The sequence below is a fragment of the Aspergillus niger genome (genome assembly GCF_000002855.4).
Source record: "Aspergillus niger supercontig An16".
In the NCBI taxonomy this organism is placed as follows: Eukaryota; Fungi; Ascomycota; class Eurotiomycetes; order Eurotiales; family Aspergillaceae; genus Aspergillus; species Aspergillus niger.
Window position 1 is genome coordinate 300,728 of NT_166531.1, and position 16,888 is coordinate 317,615.

At 54.3% G+C, this 16,888-nt stretch overlaps 5 protein-coding genes across 5 annotated transcripts; 3 read left to right on the top strand and 2 right to left on the bottom strand.

The window, feature by feature from the left end:
- Window positions 1–553: 553 nt before the first annotated feature.
- On the top strand, window positions 554–1,759 carry An16g01480 (uncharacterized protein; the record flags this gene model as incomplete). Its single annotated transcript, XM_001397424.1, has 2 exons — window positions 554–781; window positions 860–1,759. The coding sequence occupies 2 exons, from the start codon at window positions 554–556 to the stop codon at window positions 1,757–1,759; spliced, it is 1,128 nt and encodes a 375-aa protein (XP_001397461.1).
- A 2,125-nt stretch (window positions 1,760–3,884) lies between these two features.
- On the top strand, window positions 3,885–7,876 carry An16g01490 (uncharacterized protein; the record flags this gene model as incomplete). Its single annotated transcript, XM_001397425.1, has 4 exons — window positions 3,885–4,293; window positions 4,354–6,447; window positions 6,500–7,244; window positions 7,300–7,876. The coding sequence occupies 4 exons, from the start codon at window positions 3,885–3,887 to the stop codon at window positions 7,874–7,876; spliced, it is 3,825 nt and encodes a 1,274-aa protein (XP_001397462.1).
- A 966-nt stretch (window positions 7,877–8,842) lies between these two features.
- Window positions 8,843–11,131, bottom strand: An16g01500 (uncharacterized protein; the record flags this gene model as incomplete). The annotated part of the gene is made up of 1 exon (XM_001397426.3): window positions 8,843–11,131. The coding sequence occupies one exon, from the start codon at window positions 11,129–11,131 to the stop codon at window positions 8,843–8,845; it is 2,289 nt and encodes a 762-aa protein (XP_001397463.1).
- Window positions 11,132–11,463: 332 nt separating this feature from the next.
- Window positions 11,464–12,704, top strand: An16g01510 (uncharacterized protein; the record flags this gene model as incomplete). Its single annotated transcript, XM_059744930.1, has 5 exons — window positions 11,464–11,574; window positions 11,637–12,159; window positions 12,272–12,279; window positions 12,400–12,454; window positions 12,505–12,704. 5 exons carry the CDS (start codon window positions 11,464–11,466, stop codon window positions 12,702–12,704), a joined length of 897 nt encoding a protein of 298 aa, XP_059602703.1.
- Window positions 12,705–13,360: 656 nt separating this feature from the next.
- Window positions 13,361–16,847, bottom strand: An16g01520 (uncharacterized protein; the record flags this gene model as incomplete). The annotated part of the gene is made up of 5 exons (XM_059744931.1): window positions 13,361–15,240; window positions 15,302–15,560; window positions 15,647–15,886; window positions 16,433–16,443; window positions 16,751–16,847. The coding sequence occupies 5 exons, from the start codon at window positions 16,845–16,847 to the stop codon at window positions 13,361–13,363; spliced, it is 2,487 nt and encodes an 828-aa protein (XP_059602704.1).
- Window positions 16,848–16,888: the final 41 nt, after the last annotated feature.

Here is a 16,888-nt window from a genome sequence, read left to right on the forward strand (position 1 = left end):
ATGGATCCCTGGTGAAGGGCAGCGGTTGGATGGGCTGAGTTTAGTTGGCCAGGGACTTTAGTTCCCTCGCCCACGACTGACTGGTCTTAGTGTGACTAGTTAAAGGGAACTCAAAAATAACTCTGGATCGCCTCCCCCGGCGTGCATGCCTCAGGCGAGGATCTTTTGCCCTGTCGGGAAGGCCCCATCATGAATGACTAATGAATACGCGGATACCTTAGGCATTAAAGTCTCGTTGTTGAGCTTTGCGGACAGAGCTGGGAGTTTTCCCGGCGATGGCTCGGTCTCGCTCACTCCCTGAATGCCTGAATGCCTGAGGTATCACGATGGCGGGTGTCACGAACGGACTGTCACCACCCCCGCCATTCCGCCCTGCAGAAAAATTTCTAGAAAAGAGGGGATCATCATCATCCAAATCATCCCACATTGAGTGCCCCGTGTTTGCTCCTCTCCTATCAATCTGGTCCCCGCTTGACCGGTAGACTCGGCGTCTCTTTACGCTATCAATTACATCTGGATTTTGGTTTGGATTTTCTTCTCTCGCTCAACAGCCATGTCCGCACAAGACTCCGCCACGGGCAATGCCCCTCCCTCTGCGGTCACCAATGCCGTGTTGGTCGCCTCGGAACCCGTGCCTGAGGGGACACACCAGGTCAGCGGCGTCGACTTTGACCGGTTCCAAGGCCGGGACATCACGGTCGCCGAGATGGTGGACAACATGAAATACACCGGGTTTCAGGGCAGTGCGGTCGCGGAAGCCGCCCGCATCATCAACGAGATGGTTCGCATCCTGTCTTCCCACCATCCTGGGCATTGAGTGATCTAGCAGCGTAGCTAATCTCGCGATACCTCTATATAGCAAGCCTACCGTCATCCGGAGTCCGGCGAGAAGACCACCATCTTTCTCGGATACACCTCCAACCTCATCTCCTCCGGGCTTCGAGACACCATCCGCTACCTGGTCCGCAACCGTCACGTCTCCGCCATTGTCACCACGGCTGGCGGAGTGGAGGAAGATCTCATTAAATGCTTGGCTCCCACCTACATGGGCTCCTTTACCGCCCCGGGCGCTGGGCTGCGTGCCAAAGGATTGAACCGCATCGGCAACCTCATCGTCCCGAACAGCAACTACTGTGCATTTGAAGATTGGTTGATCCCCATCCTGGATAAGATGCTGGAGGAACAGGAGGCCGCCAAGAAGAAGGCCCTGGAGACTGGCGATGAGGAGGACGAGTTGCATTGGACCCCCAGCAAGATCATTGAACGTCTCGGCCGCGAAATCAACCACGAGGACTCGGTTTTGTACTGGGCTGCTCGGAACAACATCCCGATCTTTTGTCCCGCCCTGACCGACGGCTCCCTGGGCGATATGCTCTACTTCCACACCTACCGCTCCTCCCCGCAACGGCTGCGCGTCGATATTGTCGACGATGTGCGCCGTATCAACACCATGGCTGTCCGGGCCGCCCGGGCCGGCATGATCATTCTGGGTGGGGGGGTCATCAAACATCACATTGCCAACGCCTGTCTGATGCGCAACGGAGCCGAGCATGCCGTGTACATCAATACGGGGCAGGAGTTTGACGGCAGCGATGCGGGGGCCCGGCCGGATGAGGCTGTCAGCTGGGGTAAGATCAAAGCCGACGCCAAGGCCGTCAAGGTCTATGCAGAAGCCACAGTGGTCTTCCCGCTCATTGTTGCGGCCTCGTTTGCCCGAGCCAGTCAGGCGACCCCCGACAGTGAACCGTCTCAGAACTGAGGGCGATGTTGGAGGGCATCACTCCGATAGGGGGTACGGGGTACTCTCTGCTATCTGTCCAACTGCAATCCCTCCACCTCTCGCAATGCCTCCTATCAGCTCGGATAAAATAAAAATCAATTGGTTTCCTTGCCCGACGCCTGCCGTGTCTACCGATCGTGAGAGCTTCCCCTTTGGCGACAGCTCGGGCCGTTTGGTTGACAGAGGGGCAGCGACATGGGCGGGCCCAGGCGTGGCAGGCACGCGAAAGCCGCCCCACCATCCCCTCGAGTTGGGAGGCAAATCGGAGGGCTTGGTTCCGATTCAAAAAGCAAAGCACGCAAGAGGGGCCACCCCCCTGGGATCAATTCTGCACGGAGAAGAGCCCTTCCCCTTTGAAGAGCCGAAAACCCGGAACCCACTGGCTGTGAAACCTCGGAAGAGGCAAAGTTTGGATGGACGAACGATGGTTGATGGCAAATCATGGGGGAGAGAAAGAGAAGTTGTTGACTGGATTGCCGGGGGTTGTTCCACCGGTCGATCATTGCGGTCGGCACGGGGTTTTGCATGCAATAAGGTTTCATCCTCCGACTCGCCTTGCCACCTGGTGGTTCCATTCAAGCAAACCGCCATCAATGGCTGTTGAGAGGAGAACAGGAAGACATGTACATGGGGGAAGGTAGGGAGGGATGGAGGTATGGTATAGATTAGGTGCTTTTTTTCTTGTGTGCATATAGAGTGATACCAATGATTAATGAGATTACGAGCTCCGAAGAGGGTTGAAGCGAATGACAGGTCAGTTCCTGTCTTCTTCTTTAGGGTACCTTTCTTTCCATTCATGCCTTGGCCGGGGGCTGCAGGGATGCGACGCCCCGCGCAGTCGATCAGTTCCGTCCATCATGTCCGGGCGGTCATGCGGTCGAATCGCAGGCCCGTATCATATCATTTTTCCTTGCTCATTGATTATCCCCCAAATTCTTTTGATCTGTTGGGGGTGGGTGGGGACTGAAGAGAAGAAAGATACTCCAGGAGGCAGACGGGATCCGAAAATGGGGCCCGGGTGGCAATCGTGGAACGGTGGAAGGGCTTCCATCGGATGGATTGCAGGGGGCAGAAGGCAAGACGTGAAGGGGAAGTTGGCCAGTCCCCGGCCAGGTTGCGGACCCTCAAACCACTGCTGGACGAGGGTTATTGGATGCCAACCAGCGGTGAGGATCCGTGATCTGGTCTGGCTGCATTGCCGCCTCATCCTTTTTGGCCCATTTCTCTGGTGGGAACAAACTATCATCGGCGGCTGCGGCTTTCCTTTCTTTTTCTTCCATCGATTCTTCTTTTTTTTTTTTTTATTAAAATCATTATTTCTTTTTTGCTTTTCGTCTCTCGTTTCGAGGAAGAGTGTCTATTTTCCCCTCTCTTTTCTTTCTCTCTTCTCTCATCTTTTCTTCCTCTCATCTTCCTTCTCTCTTTTCTTATCTTCATCCCCCCTCTCTTTCTCTCTCTCATACTCCCGCCCGATCTATATTTATTCTATAGACCCTTCCATACCTCCTCGCCCGATTGTTCTTTAGTTTTACCGCTCTGGGCCTAGGCTTCCCCGGTTTCCCTCACTAAATCTGGTGCTGATAAGCCCGGTTGGCCATTCTTATCGCCCGACATTCTAGACTTTCATTGCTTCGTTGTGTTTGTTGGGCTGTCGTGCTTGCTTGTCATTGCTCTCTGGTGTGATCTGTCGTATTTTTATTGCTCGTCTTTTCTATTCTGTCCTTGGGTCCCCTTCCCCTCCATCCCACTTCTCCCTTGCTGATTGTGAGGAGGTCTCATCTTTCTTTTCTTTTCTTTTCTTTTTCTCCTCCAGAGCAGCAGCTGACTCTCTCTCTCTTGGCCTTCCATTCTCCCCGCGTTTGTATGTTTGAATCTGCCTAGATCAGTCAGTTGCATCAGCCTGACTGCCAAGGCTACTCGTGTTGCTCTTCGTTTTGACTCACCTGCGGCTCTGTCAGCCCATCGGATTGTCGGCTCAGTTGCTTCTGCCTCGCAACTGTCCTCACTTTCCATTGTGACTGTTGTGTTCATTGAAAGTTAGTCGTCTTCATTGTCTGCTTGCTTTCTTTCTTTCTTTCTTTCTTTCTATCTTTCGACTCCCACAATGGATGCCTCACCGGATTCTGGCTCCAGTGTGGAGCAGCAACAACAACCACCCATCACACTCAGCACTCAACCTCCCGCTCCTGAGTCGGTCAGGGAAACCACCGTCACCATCGAGGCGGCTTCAGATGACCTTGCAGTCCATACAACAAACCCCATTACAACAACAACAAGCATCCCTCTAGAAACCCCATCGTCAGAATCACCCCCAGTCGAGATTCAGGATGAGGCACCTCGAGAAGATATCCCGCCTCCCGTGCAAGCGGTCCCGGTTCCGGTGATCCAGCCACCCCAACCTGAGCTGGAACATGCCTACTGGGCTGATATCGAGGAGGACCTCTCGGTTCCCGATGAGGCAGAGATGAAGGAAATAGAATCTGCTGCGGATGGCGACTACAGCGCCTACGAGTGTAAGTGTCTAAGAGCCATCCAGGAGCTGGTCCCACAACTTTGATGGCTAACAAGACCAGATGACTACTGGGAGAAGAACTTCCACCCGGACCTGGACGACCCCGAATACCGCCCGGTGGAGAAGGCCCGCATGACATGGAAGATCAAGGGTGTGCGAGGCACCCCTGACGCTCCCAATCGCGTCAAGATCATGCGTTCTCCGCCCGCCTACCTGGGCGGTTATTGGTGGACCATCAAGTTCTTCCCTCGGGGGAACAACGTCAATGCTCTCAGTATCTACATCGAGTGCTCTCCGACTATGCCCCCTCCCGACAAGATTCTTCCCGAGACGGAGTTCAAGGTGCTGCATGGCCCGGCTGATGCAGCCCTGGATGTCAATGCACCGGACCTCGACATGAAGTTCGCTCAGACCGACGATTCCGCGAGTTGGTTGGAGGCGTTCAGGTCCCAGTATCCTGCTGCCGCTAATCACGCAGAATCGACCGGCACCAAGTCCTGGCGGGTTTCGGCTCAAATCGGCGTAATTCTGTATAATCCCGAGGAGCCGCGGACAGGCTGGATGCAATCGTCATGCCATCAGTTCAACCCCCACAACCTGGACTGGGGTTGGACCAACTTCCATGGCCCCTGGGCCCAGATTCACCGCCGGCAGCGGGGCCAGCGCCAGGCGCTTCTCCGCAATGATACCCTTGCCTTCGACGCGTATATCCGCATTGTCGATGACCCCACCCGCTCGCTCTGGTGGCATGCCAGTGACACCGAGCCGACGTGGGACAGCCTGAGTCTCACGGGCTATCGGCCTTTGGGCGACTCCGTCATCAATCACAGCGCCGAGGTCGCTGGGTTGGCTACCTGGGTCCATCTCGCCCCTTTTTGCAAGATCATCCAGAATGCCAACGTCCTGGACCATCTGACCAGTTGCGATGTCAAGCCGAAGCCGCTCTGCGATGCTCTACAGAAGTTCCTGTGGCAGTTGCGGTCTCGGGGCCAATCGCTGCAGTATGTGGATACGGACATGATCACCTCTACCTTGCGTAACCTGCACGAATACTCGGGCGATGTGTGTGAGTTCTGGGAACGCCTACGCCGCACGCTCGAGATTGAACTGGCAGGCACAGACGCCGTGCAGGAATTGGCCAAGCTGTTCGACAGCCCCTCAGTCGAGTCGCTTCCCGGAGAAGCGCAGGCTCGGGACGTGATCAATACTGTCCCGAAGGACTTCAACTCCCGGATCTGTGTGCCCGCTGATCAAGCCAAAACCACCAGTGAAGCTTTCAGCTGGTACTTGAGTGCCAAGCCTGGACGCTGGGTACTTCCTCCGGTGCTTCACTTGGAACTGGGTCGCCAGAAGTTGGACAAGGCTGCTCGGCAATGGCGTTTGCTCTACAACCGAGTCGATCTGGATGAGGAGCTGGACCTGACGCCATGGCTGCTGGATGGCCAGGAAGGCAAATACGTCCTTTACGGTTACATCGTTCACCGTGGCCGGCGTACGTCTGGCAAATTCTTCAGCATTCTTCGACCGGGAGGTCCTGGAACCCGGTGGCTCGCTTTCGATGATGGCAGTGATAACCGTGTTGAATGCCTGACTCGTAAGACCGCCTTGGGCCCTCACCTCGGCCTGGACGCCTCCCAGAAGGTAGACCACAAGACTGGCCATGATGTTGCCATTGCGGTGATGTATATCCGCAGTGACGTTGTCCAGGAGTTCTTACCTGGCCCACAAGGTCCATGGGACGTGCCCGCGAGTCTGAAAGAGTACTATGAAACGGGTATCCCTCCGGTCCAGTTGGATGACAAGGGCCACAAGGACGAGATCAACGTCGAGATCTACTCGCTGCCGAAGTACGATCAGTTGGGTAGCTTGTTCGATACGTATGATCTGATGTCACAGGCGAAGCTGGAAAACGGGGTCATGTATCTGACGGTACCCCGCTCGTCCAACTATGTTGATCTCCGAAAGAAGATCGCCCTCTGGGCATCTGCCAAGTCTAGCGAGAATACTTGTGCAGAGCATGTCCGGCTCTGGCAAATTGGTCACACTCGTGACCAGTTTGGGCCTACCCTTGCCTTTGCTCGTATCTCCGACCTGACAAGCACCTTGGACTTTCCGCTGAAGACGGTCCGTTTCTGGATGCAAGTCGTCTCTGACGGTATGTAGTTTGACCTTCTACGTGATATACACCATACTAATCAAAAGAGCAGAGAACGCCAAATTCTTCGCCATAGCGGATCCCCCACAGGCGATTGCAATTCATGCCAAACCGGAGGAGGCTGTGGTCGAACGCGCTGGTTCGGAATCCTCGGAAGATAGACTGCCTCTTCCCGAAGGTGAAGCTCGCGCGAGCTCATCGGGAACTCTACCGGAGAACAGCATGAGTGCCACCGGTGGTGTGACAATCGCCAATGCTGTGAATGTTTCACACATTGAAATCGTCCCTCAAGATCCTGTACCTACGGACTTGGGTGGCACGGGTGCACCTACGACTGGAGACTCCGAGAACGATGCAGTGATTGCTGCCATTATCGCGGAAGATATCCAGCAGATGGATACCGACCGAGTCCCCGACGCAGCTCCCCCGGCCACGCAGGAACCCAGTCAGGCGGTTCCAGATGAGCCTGAGCCCCAAGCTAGTACAGCTGCAGACATTCCTGCTCCATCAATTGAGCCGGAGGTCCCCCAGCCAGTAGACCACGTGTACTACTTCATCCAAAAGTTCGATGTGGAAGCGCAGGCCTTGCGCACAGTGGGATCCTTCTTCTCGAAGAAGGAAGAAAATATCAAGACTGCCGTCCGGAGGCATCTCAAGATCCCGCCAATGAAGGATTTCCAGATTTGGCAACGTGTCGATGGCACCACGGTGACCACCATGGCTTCGGGTGAGACATTCGAGGTTTATGTGCCCGATGGTACCTGCTTTATTGTGGGTGACAAGTTGAACAAGGACAGGTAAGCACGACGTATTCTCGGGTCATTACAGTCAGACTAACCTCTTACTCTTTAGACGTTTGCAGCTCAACGTGGCCGGTCTCTTCGGCAATCCTGACCAGCTAGTCCGCTATCTGTGGGCTGAGTCTCGCAACCACCCCACGCGTGCCTTTACGGGCTTCAAGACCATTGACGCATCGTTCACGAACGACTATTACAGTGGGGAGTTCAACAAGGGTCACTTCCACGGCAAGGGCAAGCACATCTCTGACCTGGCCGCAACCTACGTCGGAGACTTCGTGCTAGGCAAGCGCCATGGAAGCGGCTTCATGGAGTATCCGACCGGTGACACGTATGACGGTGACTGGTTCGACGGTATCTGCCACGGACAGGGCACGTACGTCGAGCGCAAGACGGGCAACAAGTATGTCGGCGGGTACAAGGACGGCAAGCGTCACGGCAAGGGTATCAGCTACTGGGAGGTAGCCGATGAAGAAATGGATCTGTGTCAGATCTGTTACGGCGAGGAGCAAGACGCCTTGTTCTATGACTGTGGCCATGTCTGTGCCTGCGTGACCTGCGCTCGACAGGTCGACCTCTGCCCCATCTGCCGCAAGAATATCATCAGCGTGGTCAAGATCTACCGCACATAGTAGGCATGTGCTGCCTGCCCTCATCCCAACACCTTGTTCCTTCCTTTATTTTCGTTCCTTCTCCTCCTCGACAGCCGCACAGAGACAAGATGACGAAGCGCACCAAGAAGGTCGGTATCACGGGTAAATATGGTACCAGTTACAGTGCTTCTTCCAGCACGCCCGTTACATCTGCGCCTTCTACAGGGTGGGTGTCTACACTGTCTCTACTCACGCTGTGCGAGCAGGGCAAAGGGAAAAATAGAAACATACGTCCCCTTACATTCGGTTTCGTATAATATTGCATTGAAGACTTTATCATACCCAGGATGTTGCAAAGACCGGAGTGATTGGCTTGGTTGATAATTAGACACGATGTTGTCAGCAGATTTGGAGTTCTAGACACGTTTGTTTTATCCGTTTTACTTTCTACTGGAGTTTCAAGCAATCTGAAGAATTTATATTTCACTTCTACAAGCCCGCAGTAGATATATTGTAGAAGCCGATAGCATCTTCACAGTAGTACTACTACATAATAGGCCATCTATTACTCGCAGCAATATATAGGACAACCAATCTTCAATTGGCAATACATTGTGCCCCATACCTTATCTCACGCAAGGGACACCAGTCCCTACTACGTACTACATATTTACATCTACAGTATCCAACCAAACCAATCTCCTATCCAACCAGGAATAACAGAATAGAAAATAGAAAAGAAAATAATGGTATCTATTGACTTGACTCGACTCATCCAGCCCAAGTAGAACGAAGCTATCTATCTACCACCATCATCATATCAAAGAAAAAAAAAAAAGAGAAATAGAAGACATGTGCATGCGCCGCCCATACAGACCAACAATACAAGACAAATGCTTTTTATGTCAAACAAGAAACAACATCATCAACAATCACCACATATGTAAATTACAAAGAAGAGAAGAAGAAGGTAAAGAAGGATGAATTAAGCCGATGATGGATGGCTTATTTCTTGCTTGCCTTCTTGGCAGTAGTCTTCTTCTTCTTCTCTGTGGGTTCTTGTGCGGTGGTGGGTTTTTGTTGCTGCTTCTTTGTCGTAGAGGGTTCTGCTGTCTCGGTCTTGGTCTTGGTGGGCTTGGAATCGGCCTTCGGCTTGGGGGATTCCTTGGATTCCTTCTTCGCGGGGGTCTCCCTCTTGGGGGATTCCTCCTTCTTCTTCTCCTTCTCCTCGGTCTTCTCGGTAGGGGCGGATGACTCGTCCTTGGACTTGGACTTGGCGGGCTTGTTGAGAATAGCCTTGGGGTTCAGACCCTTGCGGCGGAGACGGTTGCGCTCAGCGCGGGCGATGCGAGCAGCGTCCTCCTCATCTTCTTCGAAGGGACCGAAGCTGCCGCCTTCGGTTTCAATGACCATGCCGTCTTCGTCGGTGATGGGGGTCTTGTCGATGGGTTCGTCGTCATCGGTGGTGGTGGAGGCGACGGAGAGGGTCTTGGACTTCTTGGCGGAGTTGCCGTCGGTAGGGGCAGCGGCAGCGGCATCGCCAGGCTTGGGGGTAGGGGTGGCGGCAGTCTTCTTGAGCTTGCAGACGAAGAAACCGTCGACGTTCTCGCGGTGGGGGAAGTAGCGTCTCGTCAGGGTCATCTTGGGATCGAAGTGCTTGCCCATGTAGCTGGTCATACCGGGGCTGCCGAAGTCGCCGAGGCCGGTGTCGACGAGCTTGACGTTGGGGCGCTTGCGCAGGACGTACTGCACGACGGCTTCGTTCTCCTCGACGGTGACACTGCAGGTGGAGTAGACGACGTAGCCGCCGGTCTTGGAGGCATGGTCGACGGAGTCGATGGCGGCCAGAAGAAGCTGGCGCTGCATGTGGGGGATGGCGAGGAAGTCGCGCTCGTTCTTGGAGGTCTTGACGCCGGGGTCCTTGGAAATAACACCGGTACCGGTGCAAGGGGCATCGAGCAGGACACGGTCGAAACCGCCCATGGCCTTGGGGAAGGCGGTGCGGGCGTCCATGTTGGTCACGATGGTGTTCTTGCAGCCCAGACGGTGGATGTTACCGATCAGACCCTTGGCACGAGGCTTGCTGGCATCGTTGGCGATGACGCAGCCGGTGTTGCGCATCAGGGCAGAGATGTAGGTGGTCTTACCACCGGGGGCGGAGGCCATATCGAGAACACGCTCGTTGGGTTGAGGGGCGAGGGCCATGACGGGGAGGAAGGAAGAGGCGGCCTGGATGATGTAGTGACCGGCCAGGTACTCGGGGGTGGCACCGAGGGGAACAGCGGATTCGAAGACCTGAAGACCAACCTTGGACCACTTGCCAACGGGCTCAAGCACGACACCACGGTTGATCAGAGCCTGGGCGAGGGAACGACGGTTGGTACGGAGGGTGTTGGTACGGATGACGACGGGACGGGGGGTTTCGTTGGCTTCGAAGAAGGCGAAGGCTTCCATGGGGGTGAAGAGGTTGAAGAGCTTCTCGGCGAGGTAGGGGGTGTAGCCATAGTAGGTGCAGATGTCGGCGATGAGCAGCTCAGTGTAATCGGTACGAGACTTGCCGGGGGCACCAAGCGTCTTCAGGTCACCCAGGATACGGATGGTGTCGGTGATTCGGGTACGAAGCAGCTGAAGATCGGGAGCCAGGCCGGGCTGAGTGCCCTCGGCGTCGCCAAAGACATCGGGACGGTCACCAGCGATGTTGGTCTGCATGGCCGATTCCTTCATTTCGCGCTCGGCCTCCTCCTCTTCTTCCTGTCTTTGCAGGTCCAGCTTGCGCGACAATCCCTCGATGTTGGCGGCGGTCAGCCTCTCTTCAGCGTCGGAAAGGTCTTCGTCGTCGGAGAACATGGCTTCGCGAGGGTGGTCATCTTCGTCGGAGTCCACGAAAGAGTCGTTGTCCTCCTCCTGGCTATCCATGGAGCCATCACTGACGCCATCCAGATCGTCGAACTCATCGGCATCCATTTCCTCAATACCGGACATATCCTCATCCTCGTCCTCATCGTCGGAATCCATGAACTGCGGCTTCTTCTCGACAGCCTTAGCCTTGGGCTTAGTCTCAGCCTTGGGCTTAGCCGCAGCCTTGGTCGCCTTGCCATTAGCAGCGCCATTGGCCTTCTTCTTGACGACGGGCTTTGCGACATTCTCCTCATCGGCATCAGCTCTTCTCCGCTTCTTTCCCGTCTCCGGCTTCGACTCGGGCTCACCAGCCTTGCGCTTCTTGAAGATGGTGATCTTAGACTCATCCAGCGGGGCCGGAGGGCCCTGCTTCTTCATACGACGACCGACACCCATAGTGAAAATGTGAATGTGAAAGGGGGGTGAAAGTTGGATAACTGGGGTCTACAGCGGAGAATCCAGACTTTTTTCTTTTCGTTACTTTTTTTTCTGCGGGCGGTTGGCGACGGCAGAAAGAGTCCCGCAAGGCGGTGTGCCCATAATGGCCTGAGGCAAACAATGCAGTCACGGAGGAATGGGCTTCAGCTACCGCCCAATTGGGTAATGCGAATACCACATGCCGCATCCATAATAACTGCCTCTATCCAACTACCTCTTACCCCACCTATACACTTTCTCGCTCTACATACAGGCTACCTCATTCTCGGACAAGATAGAAAATTGCCAAGATGTCAGAAGTCGCCTTCATCAAATCCTTCCTCTCTTCGCTCGACTCCCGCCCTATCAAGCTCCGAGCAGACTATGTCCTCGACGAAGAGCGAGTTGGACCTCGCGTCCCTGTACGTGAAACCATTCCATCCAAAGATCTCCCTCATACACTCCAAATGCAAGATATTAACAGGAAAATGAACAGTACCTCCTCCCCCGCCTCAGCGCCCCCCACCCGGAAATGCCCAAGAAAGTGCAGCGCACGCAAGCCCCCGGCTCGTCGAAATCCATAACCGTGCACCTGAAGAGCGCGCGCAACCCCGCATTCGAATTCTCGCTACCCAATGCACCCATCACCACGACCTCGGTGCAGGACCTCAAAGACGCAGTCCAGGAACGGGTCGTTGACGCACAGGACGGAAAGGTGTCGGTGGAGAAGATCAAGATTCTGTATAAGCGAAAGCCGGTGACGGGGAAGACGATCGCGGAGTTGCTGGCTGATGAGCCTGAGATGTTGGCTGGAGGCAAGGAGGTGGAGTTTGGGGTGATGATAATGGGAGGGGCAAAGGTTGTGGAAGGAGGCAGTAGTGGTGAGGGGGATGTGAGTGCTGCTGCTGCGCCTAAGGCGGCGGTTGGGCCGAGTGGGGAGGAGGTGTTGAGGATGGAGGCGTTCTGGGATGATTTGCAGGGGTTCTTGGAGCAGAGGTTGAAGGATAGTGAGGAGGCGAGGAGGTTGAGGGGGGTGTTTAAGGGAGCTTGGGAGAAGCAATAAGCTGCCAGTTATTGAGATTCATGTATTGAAGCGTACAGTGCTTTAATGGTGGGCAGGTGTGTATGTATGTAATATGATACCTTGTCATGGATTTATTTTGACATTGATTTGGATATGTGGCGAGATTTCATTGCATATGGGAGATTGCATTGGGGTGGAATATGTGAGCTGGAATATTGTACAGGTTAAGGGTAGACCAATGCTCGCCGGCTTTGAATACATTTATACTTCAAGCTTAGGTACCCTTGTTCGCGGACGGGTTTGAGAATAATGAGAATAATCGGAGCAGAAATCAAGCAGTGTACAGGCTGGTGCAAAGGCTCTAAAGGTCAGGGCAAGGAGATCATCATACAGCATTCATCCATAGCACCCCCAATGTACTGGGGGCCAGGGATATCAAGACATTCAAGTCGACCACACGGTCCGCAAATCCTATTCATATGGAAACGCACCAAGAAATTCACTGGTATCGAAAAGGTCGTGTTATAAAGACACCTTGCAGACGTGTGGCAGACGGCGGTTGAACGTCACGGAGTATAAAAGCACACATTATAACCCCCTTCGAATCCGCATGGGGTATGTGAGTCAAAGAGAGGGCTAAGAAAAATAGAAAGAGGTATGAAAAACATAGGCTCGTACCATCAGACAGGGCTGGACGAGCAAAGCAGCTGATTGTCAATAAAAGGGTAAAAAGTAAAGAAACTATAACCACAGGAGTAGAAAGGAACATATGCCAGGTAGATTGACACCGTTGCAAATGCTCGAGAATCGGCCAAGCGCTCATCCATCTCATGCGTGCGAAGAACATGCCGTAGGAAAAGGAAGAATCAGCTGTCGAAAGAAAGAAACATACATCAGCAAAGGGGCCTCGCTATCTCGAGAACACCTTGACGACCCCGTCACCACCTCCACTGACGACCCAGCGGCCATCGCGGCTCCAGACGGCGGCACACACTCCTTCACCACGCATCAACCGGTGACTCGTGATTTCTTGAGTGCAGCTCCGCTTCTCGAGGTTCCAGAACCGCAAGCTGGCGTCATGACCCGCAGAGACTAGCTCACGTCCATCTGGGGATAGCGAAAGCGAGGCAATCGCCGATGGATGGGCCAACATCGTGTATGTGCATTGGCCTAATTATGGATGATTAGCATACGCACACGTCAAAGGAGGCTTTGTGAAACATACCGCTGTTGGCGTCGAAGAAGCGAATGTAGCGGTCTTCATATCCACTAATGATTACTCCTTCTACTCCACTAGAGCCAGTCGCACCATGGACGACCTCCTCTTCGCCCATTGTCCGACTGGGGTCAAGTCCTGCCGAACCATCGAATCCGACGGTGGTGGCGACGACGGAGTTAACGCCAGTCGAAGGCGTGCCATCATATGTCTCAAGACTCGCCATGCCCACAATTTCCTCGCCAGTCCTTGTATCATACACAAGGATGGAAGCGTCAGTGTAGGACACAACAAAGTTGATACCTGCAAGCGACAACGGACTGATGCACGTTGGGGAGGGAGATTCGGTCCGAACAATTTGACGAACCATACTGTAATGGAATGGCGTAGTAGTAGCCGTGCTGGGTTGCGGTGACGAGGGGAAGTTGGAGCCGGAAGAGATCGAGTTGGCTCTCCGGCTACCACCAGCGCGTCGAGACCCTGCCTGAGGGGAAGAAAGCTGCGGAGGCGCACTAACAGCCCATATGATGATGCGGCCGTCCGCACCACCGGATGCGAGTAGGATGCGATCGGGGCCACCGTAATGGCTGCTAGAATCGCCTAACACAGAGCCTGCGGTTCCTGGTAGAACACAAAGACCCCAGACGGCGTCCGTGTGACCGTCAAGAGTCGCCTTTGGGTCAACTCGTCCACGTTCCCACACTCGGACGCTGGTATCTTGTCCACCTGAGAAAACCCAGCCATCCCCTAACGCACGACCACCGTTAGAAAAGTTCTGCGGAGAGCATGCAGCAAGCGCAGTCACAGCCCCCACGTGTCCACGGTGGGTGAAATAGCTGGTAATGTCCAAGTCACTCGAGCTTGCGCCAAAGGTGCCATAGGTGGCGGGTATAATCCATCTTTTGATCGTTCCATCATCACTGCATGTACAAATTTCCGGCTCAGAGGGGCTTCCGCCGCCCGTGAAAATTACTGAACGGACGACATCCAAATGGCCGCGGAGGGCGAACCGAACTTTGAAGGTCGGATCTGGCTTGGGGCCCGCCGCTGCAAGGTCAACAGCACCATCACTCTTCCTTCTGGCACCGGAACTCTTCCGCCGATGCGAAAGAGAGCCGGACCGCTGCGGAGACTTGGAACTGACGAAGTTCGCATTCGGGAAAGCATCAACATCCGGTCGGTGCGGTGGTACCTGTTCCGCCTGCGGTGCGGGTTCGGCCGGCTCATCGAAGTTCCAGCCATCTGCATCATCACCTTGCTCTTCCATTCGCTGTTGCTTGGTATCCTTAGCCGCCGATTGAGAGCCATACCCATCATACGCCTGGTCCCCCTGGCCGGCGCGCTCGTCCATTAGCGAGTTGCCGAGGGTTTGCTTTCGATTATCGATCGCGGTAAGCGGGGTCTGTTGTGGCTCCAGTGGTCGTCTCTCCATCGCTTCCCTAGTAGCAGGTGGGAAACCAAACTGATTTTGGGCGCGGGACATGGCCGAGTTATCTGCATAGTGCGTGATGACGGGTTGGTGGTTCTGAAGCGCCACTTCTCGCGCCATCATATCATTCGCTTGTGCTTGCTGCTGTTGATGCTGTTTCTGTCGTTGCTGCTGGAGGTATGCCTCCTCCAAGCTCTGTTGGGATAGCTGTTGGTTGCCGTAGATGTGATTTGGGAGATCCTGCTCGCCGAGTTCAGGAGGGGGGTGTGACGAAGGAATGACATGATAGGCAACTTCCTGAGAGCACTTCGACAGGTACAATCGCGACTTCTCCCGCTCGTTCTCTTGACGATACTCGTGTTCGTTCTCAAGGTTCACATCGGCTTCGCTGGGTCCCGTATGAGGCTTGGGGCGTTGGGCTAGACGGAGATCAATACACAGATCCGATATCACCTGACAGTAGATCACTAAGAAACATACCTTTCAGAGAGTTGATGCTTTCCTTAGCAATCTCTTTCGGATCCCTAGTGTCCTCAACCTTTTCATTGTTGCTAAGCTTCTTGACCTTCTCGCGCTCCTTCTTCAAGGCGGCCTCAAGCAGCCTGACGTGCTTCCCCAATGATTCATGTAAACGTTTACTCGTACGAACATCACCCTCCAGCTTTCCGATGCGAGACTTCATCTCCGCGCGTTCGATTTCCCAGGCATTGCGGTCACGTTCATGCCGGTGCCACTCCGTCTGTAGAAAGCGCATCACACCTAGAAACCACCGAAAAAGCAATTAGCCTCCTCCACGACCGTCAATATCTATCACTCGGAACCTACCTTGCAGTGTGTACTCTGTCCCCTGGGGATGCCCGCCGTTGGAAGACCCATCGCCCCCAGGGCCGACGTACCCTCCGCCCCCAGCCATGGCCGAGGGAGACTGCCAAGCCATGCAAAATCGACAATGGAAACGGTGAAGGGTGTGGAATTTGTAGCGACCGAGCAGCGTAGCTCACGAAGTCGCCGGAAGGAGGATCGATGAAGCGCGCTGTTCCCAATGGAAAAGCGAGATGTGGTGACCTTTCTGAATCGCAGCCGAGTGTTTGTCTCCGTGTAAGCCCACAGGTGGAGGGAACGGGCGACAACGGCAGGAAGCGAAGTTCCAGGCCGTGTCAACGCCGAGGGGAGGAAAAACAAACAATGAGAATTAATCCAGGAGGGCAGTAAGGACCCGTTATTTTTCTCGGATTTGAGCGTGCAGGGGAAAGGAGACGGTCAGCGATGCAAGCTTGAGCCCCCGAGACGATCGGAGTGACTGGTGCGCGTTCTCCTCGCAGTTGAGGTCGGGGAAAGCCACCGCCGCCGCTGAGCTTTCGTTGGCTCCGTAGGCGCCCACGCGGCCGTAACCGCTTTTAGCGCTGGGCGAGGTGGCCTTCCCAACCCCCAATTTTACACTTAAGATGCGGTCAGGGTCAGTGCATGACCTTCACATTCACTTCATTTCATTGAGAGAGGAGATTATGCGTCTAGTTACTCTCACCCTTGTGTTGTACAGGTTGCAATCTGAGGTTGAGGGTGAAAAGCAAATGATCAGGTCCCGGTGTTGCAGGGTACCTGACGACAAACCTCCACTTCAGCTACTTCAGTGTAGTACTAGTAGCGCTGGATAGCTACCTTATTAGATAGATCCAACTACTCCATACATCTCAACACCTAAGGCACTAAACTCCGTCTAAACCGCCAATCATGGTGAATGGCGGGTCTCGAATTGGATTTTAGCCTGGCAGATGGTAGATGGGCCATGTAAGCACAACGTGTCGCTATTTTTATGGTTTTCTGGTTTCTATTTTTCTTTTTCCTTCAACCAGCCATTGCCGGGCGGAATGCTGCCAGGGTGGCACGGCACTTGTCATGAGCCTTATGGACAATATTCAGCCCACATACCGAAACCTTCTTTCGCCTCCTTCGGTGTGTGGTCTTCATGCAACCTCTGTTGATGTGCTCTCATTTCTAAGTTACTTTTGATTCCGCTAGGGTCCATTTCGAAATAAGCTTCTTGTTGGCCACGAAGTCAATTCTTCT